General features: G+C 55.9%; 2 protein-coding genes across 4 annotated transcripts; both read right to left on the bottom strand.

Moving 5' to 3' along the window:
• Window positions 1-1,264: 1,264 nt before the first annotated feature.
• Window positions 1,265-5,403, bottom strand: DNAL4 (dynein axonemal light chain 4). Of its 3 annotated transcripts, none has more exons than XM_039725539.1 (4): window positions 5,326-5,403; window positions 4,156-4,367; window positions 3,301-3,384; window positions 1,265-2,433 (listed from the first exon to the last, which is right to left on the bottom strand). In XM_039725539.1, the coding sequence occupies exons 2-4, from the start codon at window positions 4,225-4,227 to the stop codon at window positions 2,269-2,271; spliced, it is 321 nt and encodes a 106-aa protein (XP_039581473.1). In that variant the 5' UTR covers window positions 4,228-4,367; window positions 5,326-5,403; the 3' UTR covers window positions 1,265-2,268. The 3 variants fall into 3 exon arrangements, with proteins under 3 accessions (XP_039581473.1, XP_039581474.1, XP_039581475.1); XM_039725540.1 differs by having other exon boundaries at window positions 4,156-4,370; window positions 5,326-5,368; XM_039725541.1 differs by having other exon boundaries at window positions 5,170-5,357.
• Window positions 5,404-11,385: 5,982 nt separating this feature from the next.
• Window positions 11,386-23,174, bottom strand: NPTXR (neuronal pentraxin receptor). The gene is made up of 5 exons (XM_039725306.1): window positions 22,373-23,174; window positions 15,513-15,735; window positions 13,964-14,208; window positions 13,465-13,644; window positions 11,386-13,081 (listed from the first exon to the last, which is right to left on the bottom strand). The coding sequence occupies exons 1-5, from the start codon at window positions 22,946-22,948 to the stop codon at window positions 12,857-12,859; spliced, it is 1,449 nt and encodes a 482-aa protein (XP_039581240.1). The 5' UTR covers window positions 22,949-23,174; the 3' UTR covers window positions 11,386-12,856.
• Between the last annotated feature and the right edge of the window lie 3,027 nt (window positions 23,175-26,201).

The raw sequence follows: 26,201 nt of genomic DNA, 5'->3' as shown, positions 1-26,201 counted from the left end.
TGACTACCTATAGGAAAGCTGTTACCCTTGTAAATAAAAATAGCCTGCCACTCTCCTGTGAGCCACCTTGCACTTACCTGGTGAGAATGGCAGTGTGGAGCTGACTTGCTGCACATTCACACCTAGCTCACCCCAATCTGTTGGCACACTCAGGCTTGAGAAGGCTGGGGAGCACTCACCCTTCCCTTGTTGCCAATGCAGGTCACAGAGACACCAGCTTTGATCAGCTGGTGGCCAAGAAGATAAACAGGCAGCAAGTCCAAGAGACTGTGTGCTGATGTCAGCAGCTCCCTGTGGTCATCTGCAGGTCACCCCAACCCTGCAGAGATGCCCATGACCAGCGTGCCTGTGCATATGCACAGAGCAGTTAATTATTCATTAGTGTGAAAGAGGCACAATTAAAGTGACCGTGGTATGGCTGAAGGGATCAACCCACTCCAGCTTGGGGCATTTCAAAGACTTTACCTCTTGCTCTGAATTTAGAAGAGACAGAAAGTTGCAGAAGAGGAAATAATCTTTTCCACCTGCCAGCTGTAGAAAGTGTTGTCAATAGCACTATCTTCACATAAAGGCAGCCAGCTGGAGGGACACAGAGCACCTGCACAGTGAGAGCTCAGAGGATTTGGGCTCTTACACACAGCCCAGCAATCCTGATCATGGGGCAGGAATCATGGTACCAACCTACCCTGGCCCAGCCAAGCACAGATGGCCCAAATTTGAAATAATTCTTAGTTGTCTTCATATTACTCCAACTCCTGGCTTCCTGACACAATGAAATTGAGAAAAGACATCTCTAGCATAACACTTGAGGTTCAGAAAAAGGAACAAAAGGAATTGTAAGACCAGGTTGATTGACCACAGGCATTAATGCAGAAAGATCCTTCAGACTTAACTATGGATTAGAGGTGTCAGCTGGCAACATTCTGAGAACAGATCTGAAAATTAAGGAAGCTACAAATAGGAGACTCCAACAGTCAGAGTTGAGGCACCCTGGAGAGGCAGCAGACACAGTTACAGTCCCTTGCTGCTACTGCTTAGACAGCTGCCTGTCAGACAGGACAGAGGGATGTGGCCAGCAGCACCATGGGCCTGGCAACCCTCCTCACCACCGTGGCTCGCACTGGTAAAAGGAACTGAACAGGGAGGATGAGAGTCACACAGGAAACCAGGATGGAACCCTGTCACTGGCCTCTGCCTGTGCCACACCATGGCTTACTTATTTCCATGTTTCTTGAACTACTCTGCCTACATAAACACACGCAAAGACATTTTACTAAACTTTTATTGTAAAAACACAGTTCCCCAGGTTTATAAATAAGCCATACATGTAACATAGTTACGCTCATTCGATCCTCCAACACCAACAGCTTTAAAAAATGAAACTGGCTAAAAGAATGCAAGTCCAGAAAGACATTAGGTATCTGATGACCAAGTTATATTTCACATGGAGCCTCCTTTCTCTGTCAGCCTCCAAACAAGATGCTGAAAGTACACAGCACTTGCAACACCCCCAGGAACTGACAGGGAGGCATTTGAGCCTTAAAAAGAGCTCTCACCCACTCCCCAGGCATCGTCAGCCGCCTGTGTTTTCATGCTGTCTCAGTGTGCCGTGGGTGAGAAAGGAGGGGGCAGTTTGCATAGCAACCTCCTACACCCAGGCAGCTCAGCTGTTGTACCCTCCCAAAACAGCAGGGAAGGGCAAGCTGGGACTGCTTCCCTGCGGCTCACACCTCCACAGACAGCCTGAAGGGAGACCCTTGGTGCTGTCAGGTCTGCACAGACGTCTTAGAAGAAAGGAAGAATGTATAAGCAGCATCCAGAGAGAGGAAAGACAGGTGCTGGTCAGCCATACTGCATGGTAGCAGAGAAAGCAGAGGAGAGAGGAAAACTATGTGGAATAAAGGGGAGTTAAGAAAAACCGTAGGGCTAGATGGTACCTTTTTGCTTTCACTTTCCCCTGCTAGCACTGCTGTGCAGTGTGTTGTGAGATTACCTGTTCCTCACTTCCCTCCTGCTCCAGCTCAAACACCAAGGAAAGAGCCACAGACAGATGAGAAATCCCACAAGCAAGGACAGGACAGTTTAGCAAATTTATACACACACACACACCAACTTTATGTATCCCACAGAACTGTTACGTCAGTATGAAAAAAAAGAAATCTTGACATTTAAGTATTAAAAATAAAGCCCCACCTCCAGATCATACAAAACTTGTCAAAAGCAGGAAGAAATCTCTTGTATTCAGCAAGTCTGGGACCCGGCCAGGGGTCAGGAGCACTTCCAGACACACACGGCCAGGCTGCCACCAAAGAACATGTACAGCAGGTTCTTCACCTCGTGAGTGATCTCAAAGCCAAAGCCTTCCCCAATCACCACATGCCAGGAGGACCCAAATCTCTTGTCCATCGTCTCTTTGATCATCTTGGCAGCGCTCTGGAGAACATTAAGGAACACAGCATAGGGTGAGACAAAGCACCCAGAGAGGTTTTATACAAACATTGCCTTAATATCCTCCACCCTTTAAGACTACTCAAGCCATGGGCAACAGGTATAACAGCTGTGCCTCAGGAACTGGGAGCTCCCCAGAGGTAAACCCAAGGGTAGAACTGGTCTCAGCAGCCTCCAGCACAACAGCAAGGAAAAATTAAAGAACTGCATCACCTCTGTTGTTCACACAGTCTGAAGGGAGAGTTCTGCTTTAGATGCTGCTGGAGTTATAATGGCTGCAGTGACCATGAGAGCAGATTCAGGTCACTAAGCTGCAGCTATTTTTACAGGAGTCCATTTTTTTTTCTCCAGCTAATTACCAAAACACTGAAAGTAGGCTGACTTTTAAAAGGCTTGCTTCTCCCAGATCACACCCTGCTTGATCCTAAAAAAGGCAAGAGGAATATTTTTCAATGACAGGCAGTGCCCTGCCCACGAAGCAAGGTATGTCTTCCCTTGATCGTCAGTCCTAAAGCCAAGAGGGAATACTTAACAGACTTTCATGTACTCATCCCCAAACAAGAGATTCCATGCAGCTCTGAGCCAAGCCCTCAGGACACAAGGCATTTTATGAACAGAGTGGGAGCACGTCTCAGGAAGGCAGGATAAGCAGAGAGGTAAGGTCTGGGAGGCAGCACCACTGCTAATCTCTGCAAAGTGCTCTTGTAGCTCTTGCAGACCAAAGGACCCGAATCTGAGATCGAGCCAAGCTCTGTGCCTCCTTCTAGCTCAGTGCTCAGGGATGTGAGGACCTGAGTGTGCTGTGCCCTGCACCCTCCTGCGTGCTGCTGGGGCCCCCTGGGGTGGCTGTACCTCGTTGTTGGTGGCGTGCTTCTCGCAGGCGGTGACGCACAGCTCCATGGTCTCCACGCGCATCTCCTCCGGCATGTCCGAGTGCTGCACAGGACAACCACACAACACAAGCAAGCACAACATGAGGGCTGCACCCAGGACAACAGGGAGCTGCTCTAGCTTCTGCACTGGCTCTACCAGGGGCTTGCATGTAGTAAACAGGAAAAGGCTTATTGCACTAGAAGTGAACCACTCCTCCAGCCAGTGAGGAATTCTTCTCTACCTACATGGAAACTAGCACTGTGTAAGCACAGCTTAAAGAAGGAAATCAAGACATCTGCCAGTTTTTCTGCTGTAAGATAAAGGGGAAGCACACTAACACTGTTTCCACCACAGCCCTTAATTACTGCTATATGAGTAACAAAGAAGTCTAAATTACACAGCCTTTTCTGCTGCTGCTGCTGCTGTCTGGCTGGCTAGCAAGATCTTTTGCTCCAGCTTCTCCAGGACAAAAAGCAAGCTGCATCCAAAACACAAGAGAGGGCTCCAAAGGCAATGTGCTCTCCATCTGTCTGATGGATCACTTTGCCCAGGCTTCCTCTGGCTATCACAGGGAACATCAGAACTATTAGATTTCCCCAGGAGAGGTCAAGGACAGGGAGAAAGCAGCAGTGACCACCAGCATCTCTCCACAGGACCAGCAGTGCACATGTCCTCACAGCAGCCATGCAGCAGCAGAAGGACAGTAAGAATGAAGGCAGATTTTAATCTCTGACACTGGTAAATGTTAAAAAACAAGGTAAAGAAGGACAGTAAGAATGAAGGCAGATTTTAATCTCTGACACTGGTAAATGTGTAATCCATCTCCCTCCATACCCTAATCAGAGGAAAACTGTGCAGCCTTTTATAATCAGCCTCGTCCTTTTTTTCCTCCTCAGTTTCTTCCATGGTCCTTCCACAGAGACTCCAGGAAGGGGCAGAGGGGCTCCCTGGAGTTCAGCACAGTGCTGTGGCACAGCCAGCTGAGAGGAACAGGGTTCTGTGTTCCTCTCTTCAGCAGGAGGAGTTGTTTCTTGGCCTAGAGGACACTGCTTCAACAAAAACAAACATGGGCAAGAGACAGATGGCTTTCAATTAACACAAGAGGCAAATGAAACTGTTACAAGAATATCATGCTCTCTCACTCACTTGCCATTTCCTCAACAACACCTTCACACCCCCTGAGAGTCTTAGCTCACAGACCATTAATGCAAACAAATTATTAAACTGTATCTTTTTCCATAAGTGAGGAGCACAGCACTTCCCAGAAGCACCAGCAGAGCTTGAGGGAAGAGCTGAGCCAAGGTACAGCTTTCAGGAGAGGACAAGAGAACAATATATCAGCTGCCACCTCTCTTGATTAATTCCAAAAGGGTTTTCCCAGGACACCATTATCTGCAATGGTTTCAAGCTGCACATGACACGGGAAGGGCAGGAGTATTTTAGGCACAGAATCTGCGTACTCGTCTGGACAGAATCGTTTAACGGGAACATCTTGGTCTCGTTTGTGCACTTGCTCCTCAGCTCCCCGAGCATTTGTCAGCTGGGGAGAGCCATATGGGAAAACTCAGGGCCGCATCACCAGCCTGCCTCTACCCGGGCACCGCAGAGCACAGCCCTGCCGGGGAGATTCAGGGGTGCTGAATCTCCCTCTGCTTCTCTGCCCCGCAACGCAGCACCCAGGGGAGCAAGGGGGAGCTGGTACTAAAAGGAAAACGAGGCCAACACGGTGCCAGGCGCCACACTGTTGGCTAAAGCACCGAGTCAGACCACCGACAGTCACCCGCGGCCGACCCAAGCCACGACCCCCGCAGGACAGAACCCATCCCCGGGAGCGCCTCCAACACCCACCCCCGGCCCGGGAGTGCCCGCGGCCACAGCCCAGGGCGTGGGGCGGCGGAACGCGGCCCGAGCGCACCGCACACCCGGAGCAGCCCCGCCGCCCTCGTCCCCGCGGAGGAAGAGCCCGGCCAGCGGCACCGGGCCGGGCACCGGGCGCGGCCTCACCTGCGCGGCCGCCGCGGCCCAGCGCCGTTGCTAAGGAAGGGCCGCGCTTGTCATAGCAACCGGCGCGGGAAGTCCCGCCCCCTCGGCCTCCATTGGACGGGGAGCGCCGCCCGGCGCGTCTGATTGGCTGGCTTGCTGGCGGCCGCCGCGCGGGGCCTTGGGGCGCTGGCGGCAGTGGGGTGGCCGCGGCGCGCCTGTGCTGTGCCGCCCCCCCCATGACCCCCAAGTCTGGCAGTTCGTATTTTTCTGACTTAAACCCCTTAGGGCCTAGTTCGAGGTATTTTTTTCTTTTAAAAAACAAGGATAAATATAAGAACAAGGAGCGATTTGGGGCAATTTTGGTGGTTTTTTTGGTTTTTAAAAATGTTTTCCCACAGAATCAGGTTAGGAGAGCGCTCTGAGACCATGGAGTGCCACCTGAGGCCGAACTGCCCCGTGTCCGCCAGCCCATGGCGCTGAGTGCCGCTCCCAGCCTTGCCTTAAACACCCCCGGCACAGTGACCCCACCGCCTCCCTGGGCAGCCCGTTCCCGTGGCTGATCCCTTTCTGTGAAACAATTCCTGCTGATGTCCAGCCTGAACCCCCCTGTGCAGCCTGTGACTACGTCCTCTTGTCCTGTGTGGTCGCTTGGCAGAAGAGGCTGACCCCGACAGGCTCCTCTCAGGGAACTGAGCCTCCCCCTCTGCAGGGTGACCAACCCCAGCTCCCCCAGCTGCTCCTCACAGGATCTGTGCTCCAGACCCTTCACCAGCTCCATCCTCCTTCTCTGGACATTCCCCAGCACCTCCATGTCCTTCCTGAGATGGGGGCTCCAGAGCTGGACACGGTTCTCGTTGTGTGGGAGAGGCTCATGCTTGCATGTCAGCCGGAGTGTAGAGAAGGAGAAAGTGATGCTGTGGGGATGAATCATGAGCTTGCAAACAGCTCCTGTAGCACCAGCCTCCATCCCCACGGAGAGAACATCGCCTCCCTCCCGCCCTCCGTAGCTTTATGCTTGTAATGTCTGTTTGTTTTGAGGTTTTTCTTGGCTCTGGGCTTGCTGCAAACCTCTGTTGTTTCTGCTCCCTGCTAGCCAAACACCGATTGCCTCTAAACCAGGGCTCAAACAGTTTTCAGGGAGGTTTAGGGTTGCATTAATCCAAAATTAACAAGGATGGAGAAGCAGCAAGCTCCAGGACAATACCGAGGGAAATACTTGTCCTGTGCAAAGCCCCAGCTGCTGGGTGTGATGCCTGGTTTTCCATCAGTGGCCATCCCTCTCTTGCAGAGTGGCTCATGGGTCTGATTTTTCATGTGCTGCTTGTGGCTGGGTCTGATTTTTCATGTGCTGCTTGAAATGTCCTTGCTGCTCGCTGCCTGCTGAAAGAAGAATTTGCTTTCCAGCTGTTTGAGAAGGAAAAGAGTGGGGGAGGAACACTCTGGGCACTGTCCTGCCCCTGCCAGCCCAGGCATCTCTTCCCTGGCTGTAGCACCAAGCTGTGCTGTGATCCTGGGGAGAGCAGCACCCTGTTAACCTCTTGCACAGGTTTGGCAGTGAATCCCATCTCCTGGCTGTGCCTGACAGAGCAGTGCCGGGGGCAGGGAAGCAGCCTTTGGGCTTGGGAAGACAAAGCTGCAGTGATCATTCATGTTTTCCTTTTCTGTCGCTGCTGGTGGTGACAAAAATGAAGCACCGCCTCCTGTGCCACTCGTTCTCCTACCATTCCTGCCTCCTGGGCTAATTCCTTCTCCTTCCTCTTCTGGGCCTCTCGCAACGAGGCAGGCACAGAGCTAAAATTGTCAAGAGACAGATAAAAGCTGGGAGATCATCATTTTTTCTTTTCAGACAAGATAATTAGGGAGAGAATCTCTGTGAGGAAGAAGATCTTTCCATCATCATTACTTTATCTCCAGGCAGCTACTCTCATCTCTCCAGGGACACAGCTCTTTCAAGCACCGTATTCTCGCTGTGTTTTTTTTAATGCTTTAATCCCTGTGTAGTTCACCCACTTTTACTACCAAGCAGCGAGTGAGTGTGAGCTGGTCTGTTTGTGTGCATGTGCACACACCTGTCTGTGTGATTCTGGGGCCAACTGAACGTGCTTTGGCTCTGATCTGTGTGACCCCCGGGAGTGTTTCCCTCAGGGAACGTGGGGACTGCTTGTGAGGAGTGTTCATCAGTGGCTCCTAGGTGAGAAGCTAAAGGAAAGCGGCCAAAGAAAAACTGCAGCGGGCCAAAGACAGGAAAAACAATGTTTTTGTGATTGCGGTGGGTGATACAGTGTGGCTGCGAGACAGAGATGCCTCCTGAGGAAGGAGAGCGTTCTGCTGGCCTGCCTCCATCTGCTGTGCCTTAACAAAATGTGAGCAGCTGGTTTCTGGACCCTCGAGTGCAGGTTTCCACGGGCTGCCTCTGTATGACACTGCAGACCAGTGAGAGCCTCGCTGAGCCAACAAAGGTGACGTGTGCTGCTCTTTGTGCTGCTGGCCCTGGTGGCACAGGCAGCATATCACCTCATCTTTGGTTCCCACTACTAGTGGACCAGGTACCCCTCTGTAGGTGAAAGCAAGTGCAGAGCACGGGTTCAGCTCACCCCTGTGGGTCTGTAGGGAGCTGGAACTGGTGCTTTGCTCTGGCTGGTCATGCCTTATTTGCCACTGATCAGAGGTGAGAGCTCCTTCATCCCTTTGTTTTCAGCAGCCACAGTGAAATGCATTGGAACAAAGTACCACTTGCCTTCTGACATGGGGTGTGTTGTACTCCTTAGCTGAGCACAGAAAAGTAACCACTGGCTGCAAAATATACACATATGTAGTAAATATACTGCCTCATGCTCTTTTAGTCATCTTCATTAACCAGACAGCTGACTCTTCATCAGGCAGAGGACATCCTTCTTCCCTTTCTTTCTTTTCTGACCTGCTTCTGGCCAGGTTTTGGGACTTCCCCATTGTCCCTGTGGGCACAGGCTCTGCCGTGCCCCATCTCCTCTTGGTAAAGCAGGGGGCTGGAGCTTGCAGTCCAGCCTGTGAGCCCCAGCCAGGGACTGGGCACTGCTCCTCACTGCCTTGGGCAGTAACAGAGGGACACGGCTGGGGGCTTGGGTCACACCGAGGTGCACCCTGCAGCTGCCCCAGGACGGTGTGGAGGCAGCTTTTGGGAGGCTCCATGGGAATGCTGAAGCCACATTTCGCTGGGATCAGAATGCCCAGCACGCTGAGCTGAGGGAAGCCAGAGATTCCTGCTGATGTGCAGGAATGGGTGGCAGCCGGGAGCACTTCAGCCTCTGTGCCAAGAGGACAGCTCGCTTTGGGACAGCCCGATGCCCTGGTCAGCTGGGAAACACAGTGCCCCACAGGATCCCGGAGCTGGTACCCCTAGTGAGGACAGCTGCTGCCATCAGGTCTGTTGTGCAGCACGAGCAGCCCTGCGGGGGCTGTTCCTGTGCCAGATGCTCCGGAATCGTGGTGCATCCCATGTGCGAGCGCTGCACAAGTCGTAATGAGCCTTCCTGCCTCTGGGAGGGAGCAAGGGAGGCTCCCAGCAGGACAGGAAGGTGAAAGGAGCCAATTAGGCAGCACCCCATTGCTAGGGCAGAGCAGTAGTGGGGACTTTGGAAGTCACCTCTTGAGGACAAGTATTGGCTGGCTTGACCTCGTTTGGGGGCACCAGGGGCTGACACACTGCAGGGAGCTGTGACTTGCAAACTCAGCTGAGGGTGCAGGTATTGGGGAGTACAGGAGTTCCCCAAAACCCACTCTGAAGTGGGGGGTCCCAGGATTGCCCGTGTCCCTGGGAAGGCAGAGCCTGCATGGCCAGTGGTGCCCTCTGGAAAGAGAGGCAGAGGCTGGAGGGGTTCATAAATGTCAGCATTTTCTTTTCAAACACAAAAGCTAATAGCCATCAGGCCTGAGGGTTTCCCGTTGCCATGTTCGACTTGGTCTTCTTCACTGCCAGACAAAGCCCTTTGGGAGTGAGGGATGGGTGGTGTTTGAGTCTGGCTAAGCCCCTGGCTAGCAAAAAGCCCTGCAGCAGCAAGTCCTTTAGATTAGGAAAGGAAATGACAGTTCCTTTCCTCTCCTTGAAGCGTGCTTCCAGCCCCTTGGCAGGGAGATGGAGGACAGCACGTGGGTGGCATCCATCACAGCCGCCTGTCTCCCACTCCATCTCCTCCTGTGCCAGCCCCTGCTGAGTGCCACAGCCCAGCAGTGCCCCTGCCCTGCACTGCCCAGCTCTTGGGTGCCTCCTCCTTCTACCCCTGTCCTGGATGCCTGGACACAACACAGCCAACCAGCTGAAGTGCCTACCACAAGCACAAAACCTTCTCCACACCACTGTTAAATATTTCCTTCCTTACCCTCCTCTTTCCCTCAAGGCTGACTTTGTTGTTCCTCATCTCTTCTGTGCACAACATGTTGTTTTCCAGCCAGCTGCCCTTAGAGAGACACGGGGCTACTCCTGAGTGCTCCTGGTTAATTTAGAAGCAAGCAATATGTGTAAGTCATTGTAATTACTCCTTGCAGCCAGCAACGCTATTGATTTGTCATCTCCTCTACCTTTTAAGCCCTGTTGCAGGTTTGCAGCTCTTGCAAGGCTCGGCTTACCGAAAAGAAATGGTCTCATCTTGCTCTCCTCCTCCTCAGACGGGTAAGAAGCAGACGTTGCTTCTTGCAGAGAGCCAGGGCAGGATGGAAATCAAATATTTATTTCTGCTCTTCATTTGTGTCTCCCATCCAGTTCCTAATCTCTCCATAATGCCTTTGTTTCCTGAAGAGCCTTATGTGGAGGCATTTGCTGGAAGCTTTTAAAAGGTTTGGGAAAATTCTACCAAGTTTTTCTGTGTGCCCCCAGGTCTGCCTAGCTGTCTGTGAACCTCTGGGGGAGAGGAACTCACCCTGCAAAAGCTCTGCCACTGGGCTCTCCCCATTCTCCTGTTCCAGAAGTGACAGATCCACATCCTGGGGACATGGACATGGCTGGGATGAGGATCATGCCAGCATCATTTGGCAGAGATGAGGAGGGCAGCACCGAAGGCCCTGATCAAGCATCTCCTGGTGTCCCCTTTGTTCCTGCTTTTCTGTGAGGACTTGCACACAGTTTCAACGTGGGCTGGTTTTCCGGGCTCCGGAGGAGATGGGTGTTTTGCCAATAGCCTACATCAGCAGCCAGGCTGTTTCCATCCCTGTTCATCCTCTCACGTTTCTCCTGCCTTGGCCAGCAGCCCCAAGAGCCTCTCACAGTGCTTCTGCAGTTTTGATAGGAGGGTGTTCTGGACCAGTTTTCCTCCCCATTTAACCTCTTTCTGAGTTTATGATCCCATCAGTGTTTTTTGGCATTTCCTCCTCTAGAAAATGTTGTGCTTAATTATGCTGCTGTTAGTTGGGCATGTGAGCAGATGGCACCTGTTGAACCCTCTCTTACTGATGGGGGTATGAGCTTCCAGCTCAGCAAGGCCCTTGAACCAATGTTCCAGCTGATGTACACACTTTTTCTTCAAAACCAGCCCTCAACTTTGTGAAGATGTGCTGAAGGTGAGGGTGCCAGCCTTTCTTTTATGGCATTAAATACCCTGCAGAAGGAGAAGTGGGGGGGGCAGCTCTGACTCACAGAGGAGATCCCACCAGCATGCCAGCAATGGGAAAACTCAGTCCTCTGGCTTTGTGCTCCCCTTGCCCCAAATGTTGGTGAAGCTGTGCCTTTCGTAGGAGGAGCAGGACCCCCTGAGAGGCAAAAGCACCATGCAGACCTGATCATGAATTGTTCTACAACAGGAGCTGCAAGAGCCATGCCTGAACCATCTTGTGCCTAGCTGGGTCAGAAACTCATTACTAGTACTTAATTAGATTTACACTCAATGTGAGCTCCTTGCTATCATGCTCTGACCTAGAGGCCAGGATTTCTCAATTGTTTCTGCTTCTCTCCATGGAGAGATGTTTCCCCCAGCCCTCATGCCCCACCAGCAGTACCCCATACTGCTCTGCAGTGGGGTAGATCAAAGGTGGCCAGACTGTGACACCATCCCCTTGGGCTGACCAGTCCCGTGCATGTCCATCCCCCCAGCAAGCTGGCACCGCGCAGGAGGCTCGAACAGAAAACATCACGTTTATTGTTCACGATCAGCTTTACAAAAGAAGCGCCCCAACACGGGCACGCCTCAGGGCCCTTTTCACAACGTGCATTGGAGAAAGCGCGCGAGCGAGCGAGCGAGGGAGGGAGAGGGGGCAGCTCCTCAGGGTGCACGGAGGTCACAGTGTTCCCACTTGGCACTGGGGCTGCTCCCCATCCCCGCCGTGTCATCCCCAGTGGGCTGAGCCACCCCAGCACTGGGCAGGGGGATGGGGGGCAGCAGGGCTGTCCCTTCTGCCAGCTTTGCCTCCCCCAGGGAGGGGGCAGCTGCCACCCAAAGTGGGACTTGGGGTAGGGGGAACACTGGAAGCTGAACACTGCATTGAGCAACCATGAGAGCCCCGAAATTACCCTCCCACCCCACCCCCAGACACACACACACACACACGTGCACATACACACACTCACATATCGAGATGTTGGTGACCACGCAGTGTGGAAACAGCGGATTCTCAGGCACTCCACACACAGGGAGAACACCAGCCTGCTCTGTCACCCTCCCAGTTTCAAGGCCGGTGGCAGCCCTGTTCCTGGCAAGGAGCAGCTAAAGAAGGGGACCTGGGTGGAACCAAGGGCAGTAGCCCAATCCAGTACCAAAAGACTGGGGGATGGATGGCAGGGCTCCTCTGACCACCACCATCTTCCATCTCTCTTTTTCTTGCTTTTGCTCCCTTTGGTGGCAGTGCTGCACTCCTTCCCCCTCGGCCAGCGCTGGGGGAGATGCTTTGCCCCTTTCCCCCATTCCCTTGGTGGCTGACCCATCCCCCAGCTTGGAGGTGGTGGGGAGTCTCTCTTCCCTCTGCCTTAAAAGCCTGGCTCTCCTCGGGCAGCCCTGCCCAAACAGGCAGCAGAGGCAGGGAAAGGGGTGCAGGGGGGTAAGTGCTGTGCCACTGACTCTCTGCCATTCTCCCTCAGCTTCCCTGGGGCCACATTTGAAAAACCAGGGCAGCAGGAGAAGGATGGGGCTGGAGGTGGGATCCTGGAATGCAGGCTCATAAAACTGGACAGTGAGGTTGTTAGAAATAAATAAGGAAAGGGGATGTGTTCAGGTGATGCCTGCACCCTGGCATCCCACTGAGGCTGGACTGCACTCAAAGCAGAGGGAGTTCTCCTTCCCACTCCCTGTTAGGTCTGACAAGGTGAGGACCCTCACCGTACCAAGGACACTTGCAGGTACAGCGAGTTCCACCCAAAACAGAAGTGGGGCAAGATGAGACTCAGGAGCCAGCCTGCCAGGAATGAGGACAAGCCACAGCACCAGCACAGGGACAACAGGGAGGCTTCCAGGGTCCCCTCTCCCTCCTGGGACACCAGCACAGGGCTCAAGCATTGCCCTGGCAAGGCTCAGTGGTCTGGGAGGGGAGAAAGGGGCTCCCTGCTTCAGGGCTGCCAGCGGGCTCCTTGGCGCTGGGAGAGGGCTGGGGCCGCTCACGCCTTCCTCCCTTCCTCGCAGGCGGCAAAGCCCGCCTTGCTGGCACCTCCAAAGACCTCCACCGCCTGCTCATCCCACTGGATCACATTCCCTTGGAGGTGGGAGGTGCAGTTAGCCAAGCCCAGGATCTCTGCTGGCGCCAGCATGTGGTCCCACACGCCGAACTGCGCCAGCTCTCCCACGAAGGCCTGTGTGGCATCAAAGCGGCCTCCCAGGGTGTCCTGGGAAAGAGCAGGAGAGGTGATTGCACAGGGATGAAGAGAAGAGGAACATGCATCCCGTGGGAAATGGCAAGGGGGACAGGGAGAGGTCTGGGGAGAAGCAGAGCAAGGTGCTTGGTGGCAAGGAGGGGAGGGGATGAATGCATGGAAGAGATTCAAGAAGACAAGGCAGGGAAGCCAAAGGGATAGGGAGAGGGAAGAAGACAGTGAGGGGGCATGACCAGCCTGGAGGCTGGATGAACAGGCAGGAGAGACAAGTGCCCTGCTGAGCACTCCTGCCCATGCTGCCCCCTCTCCTCGCCCCATTTGGGGGCTTTTCCCCCCAGCCAATTCCCACTACAGCGATGCTAGCTGGCAGCTCTCGGTGTCGAACTGGTACCTACCTGCTCCTGGCCCAGGATGATGACACCCTGGGGCCTGATGGAATGCCAGGAGGCCAGGTTCTCCCCGGCACCCCGCTGTTCACCATCCTGGTACGCTGACCACTTGCCGTCCCGGGTGGTCCATGCCACGCAGACGTGGTGCCAGGCCTTGTCCTTCAGACTCAGCGGCAGCTGGGCAACCTTTGGGAGAAGAGCGAGATCCCAGTGCTCGGTAGGACTGCTGGGGGACCCCAGGATCTCCCCAGCCCCTTGCAGAGCAAGCAGTGCACCCCCGTGGTGGTGGTGGCATCCCAAAATCTACAGACATGCAGATGTGCTGCTTCTCCCTCTCAGAACTCACCCCAATGAGCCATCCTCCCAATCCTCCTGCCTCCCACCATAAACTTAGGGCTCCCTCCTCCTAGCTCCCCCACACCAGTGTCCCCAGGAATGTAATTTCCTGGGGGGATTGAAGCAGGGAAGATGAGGGCAGGGTTTCCTCTCCTGCCACTGGGCTGACCTTGTCATTGATGAGCAGCTCCAGGGGGTTCGTGCCCCACTCCAACAGCACGATCTCATTGGCTTGGCTCGGGACGGAGTAGGAGAATGGGGTGCCAATGCCTGCCAGGCCCTTGGACTTGAGCCACATGCAGATGGTGAAGGCATACAGCTCCGGCAGGCTCTTCTTCACGCGGGCATACATGTAGTTGTTCTGCACTGGGATGGTCACCTTGAAGGCATCAGGAGGGCTGTAGCCCAGTGGTCCTACATATCGAGGATGGGGAGGAGAGAGGAAGGTCAGCACCTGTAGCTGGGATGAGGGTGGCCTATCCTGGGTCTCTCCTGGCGATGCACCTCAGGGTGGGAGCCCTCTGCCCCACCTCCATCCCGCTGGGCAGGACTCACCGTGCTCCAGCTCCGTCACGCGGTTCTGGAGGGAGTTCAGCTCCTTCTCGATGTTGTGCTGCTGCTGGCTGCGGTCACTGCTGGCGGCCTGGCGCTCCTTCTGCAGGGTCAGGATCTTGGAAAGGAGCTGCTCCTCCAGCTGCTCCATCTTGGTGTGGAGGGCGTCGCGGGCAAGTGCCGGGGCAGTGGGTGCTGAGCCATTGGTGCGGGCTGGCAGCTCCTGCTGCATTTGGTGGCAGCAACGACGGCGGGAATAGGAGGGACAAAAGAGAAAATTCAGCACAGTGTCACTATAAGAGTTAAAATAAGGACATGCCCAGCCTGCAGCACCACAGGTAGCGCTGGGATGACAGTCCCATATCCGCACTGGGGTCTTCTCCAAGAGCCTCCAGCTGACTTTGTACCTCCCCTCTCAGAGCCCCCACTGAGCTCATTACTGCAAAATGAAGCTTGGCTGCTCTTAATGACTTTCTGCGCTTCAGAGACAGAGCAAAGATGGGATGTGTGGGTCATCCCTTGGCTCTGCTCCTGCAGGCAGCCTCCCACCATGAGGAAATGATGAAGGCAGGACCTTGGAGCTCCCAGCCAGTCCTGCTGCTCGTGAGGCCGCTTACCTACAGCCAGCACGTTAACATCTCTTAATGGGGCTGTAATCCTCTTAGCCGAGCTCAGCTGGCGTGCGGGGGTGTGTGCACGTGTGCCAGGTAGCTCTCCCCTTCCACCAGGATGGCAGGGACAAGTGGGACTGGTGCCAGGCTGTCGTGTCTCTGGCCCTCAAGGCAGAGGGGGACACCTGGGGACACCGAGCCTGTCTTGTCCAGTCAGGGTTAACACTCAGACCAAAACTCTTCCCATGGCAAGTCCAACACGGCAGCTGGTGAAGATGGTGCCAGCTGCTACTGCTGCAAAGACCCCAGATCCCACCTTACTGGGAGACCCCATCCCAGCTGGAAGAAAACCACTCTGGAAGGGAGAAAGTGACCTTTTGCCATGCTCCTGGAGTTTCTCTGTAAATAGGAGCCCTCTTCTTTCCCTATGTCGAGGAGAGAGGAAGGTCAGCACCTGTAGCTGGGATGAGGGTGGCCCGTCCTGGGGCTCTCCTGGCGATGCACCTCAGGGTGGGAGCCCTCTGCCCCACCTCCATCCCGCTGGGCAGGACTCACCGTGCTCCAGCTCCGTCACGCGGTTCTGGAGGGAGTTCAGCTCCTTCTCGATGTTGTGCTGCTGCTGGCTGCGGTCACTGCTGGCGGCCTGGCGCTCCTTCTGCAGGGTCAGGATCTTGGAAAGGAGCTGCTCCTCCAGCTGCTCCATCTTGGTGTGGAGGGCGTCGCGGGCAAGTGCCGGGGCAGTGGGTGCTGAGCCATTGGTGCGGGCTGGCAGCTCCTGCTGCATTTGGTGGCAGCAACGACGGCGGGAATAGGAGCGACAAAAGAGAAAATTCAGCACAGTGTCACTATAAGAGTTAAAATAAGGACATGCCCAGCCTGCAGCACCACAGGTAGCGCTGGGATGACAGTCCCATATCCGCACTGGGGTCTTCTCCAAGAGCCTCCAGCTGACTTTGTACCTCCCCTCTCAGAGCCCCCACTGAGCTCATTACTGCAAAATGAAGCTTGGCTGCTCTTAATGACTTTCTGCGCTTCAGAGACAGAGCAAAGATGGGATGTTTGGGTCATCCCTTGGCTCTGCTCCTGCAGGCAGCCTCCCACCATGAGGAAATGATGCAGGCAGGACCTTGGAGCTCCCAGGCAGTCCTGCTGCTCGTGAGGCCGCTTACCTACAGCCAGCACGTTAACGTCTCTTAATGGGGCTGTAATCCTCTTAGCCGAGCTCAGCTGGCGTGCGGGGGTGTGTGCACGTGTGCCAGGTAGCTCTAGCTCTCCCCGTCCACCAGGATGGCAGGGACAAGTGGGACTGGTGCCAGGCTGTCGTGTCTCTGGCCCTCAAGGCAGAGGGGGACACCTGGGGACACCGAGCCTGTCTTGTCCAGTCAGGGTTAACACTCAGACCAAAACTCTTCCCATGGCAAGTCCAACATGGTGGCTGGTGAAGATGGTGCCAGCTGCTACTGCTGCAAAGACCCCAGATCCCACCTTACTGGGAGACCCCATCCCAGCTGGAAGAAAACCACTCTGGAAGGGAGAAAGTGACCTTTTGCCATGCTCCTGGAGTTTCTCTGTAAATAGGAGCCCTCTTCTTTCCCTATGTCCTTAGTGCATAAGTGTCTCTGCCATGGGCTCTGAAAGATGACAACCACCTTCTCTGTGTTGCCAGACATTTCCAGAGGTGCTGGAGCAGCCATGGAGACCCTTGCCTTGGCTCCTCCAGCACCAAGGGATCTGCATGCCTGCTTCAACCCTGGACATTCACAGGGCTTGTGCTGGCAGGACACGGGGGATACCATCCCTGTCGGTCTGAACAGACTCCCTCCTGCCTCAGAGCTGCCTGGGGGAGGTCAGCACACTCACCTGTGGTTGTGGTTCCCTGTTTTTTCTTCTTTCTTATATCCAGCTTACCCAGGCTGGACAGGACCTGATAATCACACACACAAAGCTGAAGGAGAGGAATGCCTGCCCACCTCACCCCTAATCTTCACTATGCATCATGAACAACAAAGGGGAGGGAAAGGCTGGAAGAAAGTCAGGTTTGGCCGGGCAGGATGCAGCCTTGGCGGATGGGAACAGCAGGGAGAGGAAAAGTGTGGAGAAGATGGTGCTGGTGTGAGCACAAATGTACCCACTCTGGGCAACAACATGCTCAGGCTACAAATAAAATGGAAGTTATCATGCCCCAAGGTTGGCAGGAGCTTCCAGCAGGGTCTGCCAGAGCAAACCCACAAGTTCCGTGAGGAAAACCAACCTGGAAAAGGAAAACCCAGCAAGAAAAGAGAGGTTGTGCTGGGGACACCTGCCAGCCCTGACCAAATGCCAGTTCTCACTGCCGGCTTGCTCTGGGCAGCACTAAGGATGCTCTTGCAGTGAGAGCAAAACCTCTCTGGTAAGGGAAAAGTGCCCAGCAAAGAGCATCCTGCCTTTGCTCTTTGCAAAACTGAAAGATTATCTGATGGGAAAGGGGCTTTAACTATTTTGCTGGGGTTTGTTTTGGTTTTTTTGTTTTGTTTTGTTTTTTCGGGGATTTTTTTTTAAGGGGTCTTGGGCACTGGATGAAAGGCAGGGTAGAGATGGCAGGAGGGAAGGGAAGTGCAAAGTTTAATTCTCATCCTCCTGGCAGGGACAATTCCCACCTGGGGCTGTCTGCATTTGTAGCCAAGCTGAGCTGGCTGCACTGGCAGGAGGCAGCACAGGTGGGAGGGGGCTGCCTTTGCCTCTATGGCCACATCCCGTGGGCTCCAAGAGCTTTTCTTGTCCTTTCAGGCAAGAGCTTTTCTTGTCCTTTCAGGCTGCCTGGCTGCAGCGGAGGCTGGCACGCTCCTGTCTGCCGCACGCTTTGACTGCTCGAGCTGCGGGTTTGGAGCCTACGTCCCTGCTTTCATGCATGGCTCCATCTGTTAATGATGAAAAAAGAAAAAGCTGGGAGATTTTGTCACTCTCACTAGCCCCCGATAGCCTGCCCTACATTATTCAGTAGTGACTGAGTACTTTTTTTTAAACCTCTGTCTTCCTCCTGCTTTTCTCCCTGCTGCTATTTTCTCCCCTCTGTAACTTTTCTCCCTATGGCTTTTCCATTTCTCTGACTTCAGAGCGTCTCTTCCTGATGCTTCTCTCCATGCTCACACACTGTGTCTTTCCCCCTTCACTCACTTTCTTCCCCCTCCCGAGTTTCCCCCTCCCAGCCCTCTCTCCAGCTCTTGCTGGTCCTTCCCAGTTGGCAGCCAGGGTACCGAGAGCCGGAGCCACATGGCAGACTGAACCATTGCTGCCCCGTGCTCCTTCTGGAAAGGGATTATAGTCAGCACCCTCACCTGGCAGGGTTTCAAGGCCATCCCAGCAAACACCATCCCTGTCCCCATGGACAGAGGATGGCTGGACAGGAGACTGGACTCCCCATTCTACCCCGTGCAGCTGAGTTGTGCTGGGTGATGCCCCTGATGCCAGGCTGGGCTGCATCCCTGAGCTGTGATCCTCTGAGCTGCTGCTCGAGCATCTTTCTCACTAGGCAAATTATCTGCAAAATTATTAATGGTTGATGTGCAGCTGTTATTTACTGGTGACCTTTGGGGAGGGGAAGGGGGGAGCCCTCTCCCTGGCTGTTCGGCAGGCACCCGGCTTCCCATCTGCCGCCGCACAGGCAGCAGGGGAGTGGGCAGTGCGTGTGGGGGAGGCTCCTTCCATGCTTTTTGGCCACCAGAACCGGCAAAAAAGATTGAAAGATGCCAGGTAATATTAATCACGTTAAATGTCAGCGGCTGGCGGGGGTGGGGAGGGGGAGGTGGGGCAGGGGGCTGCGGCAGCCACGCCGGCGTGTGCTCTCTGGGGCTGCAGCCCTCGGGCAGCAATTGCACTTTGATTTACATAAGGAGATCAGAGCCTCATTTACCGATGCACCGGCAGATCCGGGCGCTGCTGATGCTGCCCCTCAGCCCCAGCACACCAGTGCCCACCCTGGCTGCTGGGACAGGGCAGGCAGGAGCACAGGAGGAGGGAGCCCTGGCACATCCCAGGAATTGGGATGCACACACACAGCAGACCCTTTCCACTTCTTGGACCCATGAATCCTTACAGCCCGCACAAAATTCCTCATGGCTGCTGCCTTGGGACACTCACTGCTGCAGGACAGCACACCTGCTGCACCAGGGGTTTTGGACACTGCCACCTCTTTGGACCCAGGGAGGACCTTGGGGGTCATTAAGCTCCAAAAGGGATTGCATGGAGTAGAAGAAAAACAGGGATGCATCAGCCTTTCCCTCTTCCTCATAAGAAGAGGGCTCACTGTTGATCCTGTCCCCCTAAAATCTCGCTCAGAGGGAGGGGGCTGGGACTGTCACAATTTGGGTGTTCACATCCCCTCGCTGCTGGAGATTGAGACAAGAGGGAAGATGCTAGGTCACCCCCATTCCCATTCCCATTCCCTAGCCGAGGGTTTCCTGCCAGCAGCCAGGTCACCAGCCGCAATGGCACAGCCACGACAGCCGAGGAGCAAGCAGGCTGTTGCAATTCCACCGGGTCCCCCAGGGAGCCCATCAGGCTGTCCCCTCTCCCGCTCCGCTCTCCTGCAAGGGATGATGGGGAGAAGGGGGGCATCTGCATCTCACACAGCCCAGGCAGCCAAGGTGATTCTCCCCCCATCCCTTCCCATTTGCAGCAAAAAGTAAAAGCGTGGAACAGGAGCACCTGGATCCCTTGGCTCTGTGTTCCAAGATGCACCAGCGAGTACAGACATGAGCACGTGCTGAGAGAAAGGGGGGGACCCTGGAAACCAGGATGAAAAAGCCTAGCTAGGCTGCTGTGCGTGAGGAAAGGACGATCGGGGTGGCGTTAGGAAGAGGTGAGGGAAGATGTGTGAATGCTGTGCTGATGCTAGCCCAGCCCCACAGAAACGGCAGGGGACAAAGAGCAAGACCGTGGGGGCCCTGCCTGCATCCTCTCCTGGGGAATCCTTCTGCCATGCCGACAAAATTAAGAAACAAATGCCTTAATAGGTTTTTCAGTGCATGAATAAATCTTGTTATGCCTTTCAGACAGGGCTGAGAGTGCCCAGATTAGATCAGCAATCTTCCACCAGCCCCCTCCCTGCAGTCCCGGCTCTGAAGCATCCAGCAGTAATCCCTGCTGGCAAACCTGACTGGAGACTCCCTGGGACGCAGCCTTCCCAGGGCGGCCCATGGCATTTTGTGTCATCTCTCTTCTGAGACTGAGCCACCTCAGACTTGGCAGCATTTCCTCTCCTTCCCAATGGGTTTTGCAGCCTGTCCCCATCCAGGTCACCTTTTGGGATGACCATTGCCATTGTCCAGGATGGCTGTGGAGGCTGAGAGTGCCTCCCGTGTCATGGGGTACCCCAGGAGGGCTCCCAGGGCTGGCAGCTGCAGTGATGTGGGACAGAGGAGTGCACGTACCCCACCAGCAAGTTTTAAGGGTCTGCTCCTGGGGTGGGGAGGGAGGCAATTCAGAGAGGGGGGACACAGGCAACTGTCCCTGGATGGCTGAGGTGTGACCACGAGGCTCAGCTGGCTGGGCTGCAGCCCTCACAGGGGTGTGCAGCACACCAGTGACACTTTTTACCAGGACAAGGACCAGCCCACCTGTAACACGCTGCCCTATTTCCTCACCTGGCAGGGCTCAGTGAGCCTCAGGGTGCTGTGTCTCCCCTGCAGAGTGTACCTGGGACCCTCAGGCCCCTGGCAACACAAACATTTTTGGTCATGTGCCACTTGGCTTCCTCGTCAGTGTGTGCATGAGCCTGGTCCCAGCTCCACTTTAGGCTCCTGAGGCACGTGTGACAGCCTGCTCCAACCCTTGTGAGCTTCACCCTCCTCCTCCTCCCCCCCAAACCTCCCACCACCCTCAGAAACCCTGGGAGAAGAGCCAGGGCAGCTCATGGGGGATGCTGCCCCACAGAGAAGAGGGAGAGCATGGCTCTATTGCCTCATGCTGCCCAAGATCCAAACTGATATGCTGGGCACCATCCCACCGTGCATCATCTGGGATAGGTGTGCAGAGACCTATTGCCCTGCTTTATTTTTGGGTGAGCATACCTGCTGCGTTATTCCACTGATAGAAAATCATTTGTTTAGGGCTGCAGGGTTTTTTTGGGGGGTCTGTCCCTCCCTTTGGCTGCATTTGGCTCTGGACAACATGTCAGACAGGCTGCACATCCCACACTCCCTGCATGTGCCTGGCATGCCTCTGTGTTTCTTCTTGTGCCTGTGTGTGCATTACCCTGGCTGCTCACAGGTGCTTCCTCTCTGGTTTTCCAGCTCCTTTCCTTCTTGTGTTCGTGTGTTTATTTCCTTTCTCTGTCTTTTTATTCCTGTTCATATCTCCATCACTTACAAAAACCCTCTCTCCCGGTCTCATTTCTCAGCCTGTGACCTTAGTGGCTCTGAATTTCCCATTCCCATTGTCTGCTGCTGAGCCCACATGTCTGTAGGGAGGGGGGCAGAAGGGCAAAGCTGAGGAGAGGGACCCTGTGGTGTGCATGACCCCCCTCCTAGCTCCACACTCCAGGGAAGAGTGGAAAGAGCAACAGGAAACCGAACAGGAAGGTTGAGGACTCGCAGGAGGCTCCTTGCAGGTGGCTCTGACACCTGACAGACCTCAGGGAATAACTCCTACCTGGAGCAATTCCCACAGGGAAAACAGACACCTCTCCTCTTGCAGCTCTCACATGCCACAGCCATATCCTGCAAAGTCTGCCAAGTTCCGTGGGACTGCTGAGTCCAAATCAGCTCAAATAAATGAACACTAACATGCACTCTGTGATGTGCCCCGTGACCTGGTGGAGCCTCTGGTGCCACAGGACTGTGCCTGGGCCAGGGCTGAGCCTGCCAGGCACAGCTGCTGCAGAATGGGGACCAGGGGTCTGCATCCCAAGTGCCAACAGCCCAGTGCCACAGGAATGGGCACAGTGAATGAGCTGTGCCCTTCTCTCTGCAGCTCCTAAGGACCACGTGGGGAAAGGGTGCCAGGCTCATGGTGGGTGGCACTGCACTTTACTCTGTGAGATGTCCCATTCATACCCATGATGGCATCCGATGGGATTTACCTTTCTGCTAAAGGGCAGGATCTGGCTGCCAGAGCTGCCAACCTGCTCCGGAGGAGTCCTTAACAGGTGCTATGGGCCAAGCAAGGTGTCGTGCCCGGGTGCAGCCTGTGGGGAAATTGGGGCAGCCTGGTGCTTAGGGAATACTCTGCATGGCAAAGAGAGAGGAGGGCTCAAGGTGAGTCCCTTGCCCCTGGGCAGAGATCTCAGGAAAGAGGGAGGCAGGGACAGCCTTCCTGAAGCCTCACGAGGGGGACGAGCTAGTTCGGGGTGCATGCGGCTGCAGGCTGGGGAATGGCACGTGTGGGAGCATCTTTCCCCGGGAGCATCCCGCCCAGATCCCCAGGAGCATCCCTCGCACCTCTATCCGGTCGATTCTGTCCTGGAGGGTGCGGACAGCCTCTTCCAGCTCCCGCACGGCGGGCGGCTCGTCGGGAGGGTGGCCCATGGTGCCGGGGCGCGGCGCGGCGCGGAGCCCGGCGGCGGCGGGGGGCGCGGCGGCGGGGGGGCTCCGCAGGCCGCCCTCGCAGCGGCTGAGCTTGCCGGTGAGCTCGCGGATGGTCTCCTGGTCCATGCGGATCCGCTCCTTCTGCTCGAGCGCCGTGCGGCGCAGCTGGGCCGCCGCGCTGCGCAGCGCCAGCAGCTCCTCGGGGCCGGCGGCGCTGCCGCTGCCGCTGCCGGTGCCGGCGGCCGGGCACTCGGTGCTCAGCGGCGTGCAGACGAAGCGGCTGAAGAGCGGCGGCCCGCCCGGCAGGCGCGGCCCGGCGCTGGCCAGAGCCTCGGCGGGGCCGTGCAGCGCTCCCAGCCCCTTGTCGGCGGCGGGCAGGAGCGCGGCGGCGGCCGAGTCATTGTCGGCGGCGGCGGCGGCGGGCGCGGCGGTGCCGGCCGGGTGGACGCTGGCGATGATGCAGATGATGGCCCCGAGGAAAGCCAGCATGCCCGCCGCCAGCAGCACCGCCAGAAACTTCAGGGTGGCAGCGGCGTGGGGGGCCCGAGCCCGCGGACGGCGAGAAAACAAAGCGGGCGGGGATGGAGAGGGGGAAGGACGGTCGGAGGGATGGACGGGCAGCACGGAGGGAGCCGGCGGCGAAGGACGGTACCGGCAGCAGCACCGGCGCCGGGGCCCCGCCGCGCCGCGCCGCGCTTATATGTGCCGGGCGGCGCCGCCCCGCCCCCCGGCCCCGGCCGTGCCCCCGGCCGTGCCCCTCCGAGTGACCCCCCTCCCGCTCAGCACCCTCCCCGGGCTGCAAGGGCGACCGCCCGAGCCGCGGAAGCCAGCGGCTAAGGGAACGGGAAGGGCAGGCAGGGCGCCCCGGGGCACCCGGGGACGGGGCCAGCCCTGCCCTGCCCCGGGCTCGCTGAAGTCAGCCCGGCGGGAGCTTCTGGAGAGAGGATGCTGCTCCGGCACAGCCCAGGGGGTGATTTTTGCCCTGCGAGATGCCTAGACTGGCAGTAAAGGGACGCTTGATACCCCGAGGATGAAAGCCTCGTAATCACTCATTCCCTGTGATGGTCTTTTGGGCCTTTTCCGCCTTCCTCCTGAAAACTGAACTAGCAAAGTTCCTAGCTGCCTTGCTCTCCCCCCTCAGACGGGACTGTTGCAGAGAGCTGCCATGGGATGCCTCACCCTCTGCCCCACACGCCCACGTTATCCATTTGGGAAATAAAGACACAGGCTTAATTTCCCCCACCATCACTCTAGTCTGAGCTGCTCATAAACAAGCTGCTTCAGACCACCACTACCTCCTTGCTCCAACAGAAGCTGTGCCGTGCCCTCTCCTGTTCCCCAGGCACACTGGGGCCTTGGTGACACAGCCCTGCCGAGAAAAGAGGAGCAGAAGAAGGAAAACAACCAAAATCAATTTCAAGGTCTACTCAGTAATGGCAGGAAATCCTAGCAAGCAGGCAGGGAAGCAGGAGCGTGTCTGTTTAAAGCAGCTCCAGTGCTGGGTATGAAACAACAGTAAAGATTACCTCTTCTTTCCCCCCAGACATGTCTGAGTGGATAGCAAGGGAGCCAGAGCTACAAAAGACTCCTCAAATTTGGCTGTTGACAGCACACAGTCACCCTTTCTCCCCAGAGAGTGCATTGTACCCCAGCCCCTGAAAACCATCACCCCAGAGCCAGCAAGAGACCTGCCTGACTTGTGGTGTTGTAAGGCTGTGGAGAGGAGGAGGAGAGGAGGACAGATGGGGTTTCAAGGAAGAGGTAGAGATGAAGGGAATGCTGAGGGGGAAAAGTGGAGCTGGACATGGAGCAGTCTGGGAGGGTGGATGTGAAGAAAGCCAAGCAACAGGCGTCTGGTCCTGGTGGCGAGGCTGGTGAGCGCTGTGGGAGGGGAGTGCTCGGTGTGATGGGACAATTGCACTGGAGAGGGATGCAAAGGAAACAGAAGCCTGCACCCCATGACGTGGGGGAAGGCCACCAGCTTCCAACCTGTCCCTTGCTAACAGTGGCAGGGGATTGCACCCTGCTGGCAGTGCCCAGGCAGGAGTGGGACTGGAAGGAACCCGTGTGAGAGCTGCACCAGGCCACCCTGCCCCACAGAGTGCACATCAGGGTGGGAGGGGTATCCTTTATCTGCTACCCTGCGGGGAAAAGTGCCATACGCTCCTACAAAGCTTCTTGCCAGGGGAAGTGATGCTTTGCACTGTCTAGATTTTATTACCGAGGGTTGCAGGATGGTCGTGGCAAGGTTTGTACCTCTGGCTGATGCTGCTCTGGCAGTGAGGGGAAGGGTGAGCCCCTCTGCACCAGCCTGGCCCCACTCACCCGTGCTGGGGTGGGGAAGAGTTGGGTATCGCAGCAGGGCAGGGCTCACCTCTCCCACGGTCCCGACCTGTCCCTCAGCAGGGACAGCTTCTTCCCAGAAACAAAGAGGTGACAAAAATAGATTTTCACAGGGAGGGATGACTCAGAGCGGTGAGCGGCCAGAGCAGCCTCCCTGTCCCATGGATAACAATTTGGAGATGCTCGGTGGGCAGCCGGCCCCTGCAAGGACGGTGCGTGACAGGGTGGGGGGACAAGGCAAAGTGGGGCTTTTTTGGTTCCTGTTTTGAGCAGGATTGGTGACAGAAGCTGGATTTAACAAGAGCTCATGGATTCAGCCCAGAGGGACTGGAAGTAAGCAATTAAAGGATTTTCTTCCATTTAATTAACACCAAAATGGTGTCTGGGACTAGCAGCTGTCCCCAAGGGGTGGTTGCAGACAGGGTCAAGGCAGGACAAGGGGTGACCCTGCTGTGCCCCCTGGGTGAAAGGGTTTGGGATGGACTGCTGGCTTAAGGGGAAGGACACCTGCTGCTCCAAGGCTGCCCTGCATCCAACCCTCCCCTCAGGAACCAGGCAGCTCCATCCTGGCCAGCATGAAACCCTGGCCCATTCATGATGCTGTGAGGCCAGCAGGGTGGTGGGTGAGGGAAGGGGAGAAACCTTTTCCCAGGGGTGTGTAAGCTGATGCCTCTGAGGTGGGGGATTCCCTCCTCACAGGTTATCACCCAGCTCAGGAACATCCCCAGGCCCCCCTAAGGAGATCAAAGGGCTCCTCTGCCACTCCATGGACTCAGCTCCACCATCTCCTTAGACCGGGAGCCTTCAGATCCTGGGGAATCTGCAGGTTCTACATAGCATGGAAATCCTGGCTTCTTTATTTCCAGGTTTCTCAGCCCTGCAGATGTGACTTGCATCATCTTGCCCTGGTTACTGGGTCTGCCTGCACCAGGGCAGGTGCAGGACCTTGTTGGATTTGTTCAGTCAGGCTGGGGTCTGTCTCTCCAGCCTTCCTCCTGCTCCAGAAAGCACTGGGTGAGAGTTGGCTGCACTTGGTGTTCTCAAATCCAGCCAAAAGCCCACTGGCTTCTGAGCAAAACCAGGGGGCAAGGGAGGAGGGAGTGCTGGCTTTGTGAGTGTTTCCTGCAGAAGAGGCAAGGTGAGCCTGATGGCCTGACATGAACGACACCTGGACTGTGCTTGGCTTTGTGGGCAGCATTCCCTGCTGCCAGCTGTGCCACCACTGGAGCAGCCCCTGCCGTGGCTTTCCAAAACACCAACACTGCAGAAGCATCTCAAGGCAGCAGCTCTCTCCAAGGAACACCCAGCTCAGCCCAATCTCTCCCCGCTGGGTGAGACCTCAGCACAGCCTCCTGAAGGGCAGCCCTGAGGGTGTTTTGGATGGAGCTGTGCCCAGACA

Source organism: Passer montanus, unplaced genomic scaffold, assembly GCF_014805655.1.
Source record: "Passer montanus isolate IOZ18808 unplaced genomic scaffold, ASM1480565v1 scaffold55, whole genome shotgun sequence".
Taxonomy (NCBI): domain Eukaryota; kingdom Metazoa; phylum Chordata; class Aves; order Passeriformes; family Passeridae; genus Passer; species Passer montanus.
Note: the sequence above shows the minus strand (reverse complement) of the source record. Positions and strands in the feature narration are given on the sequence as shown.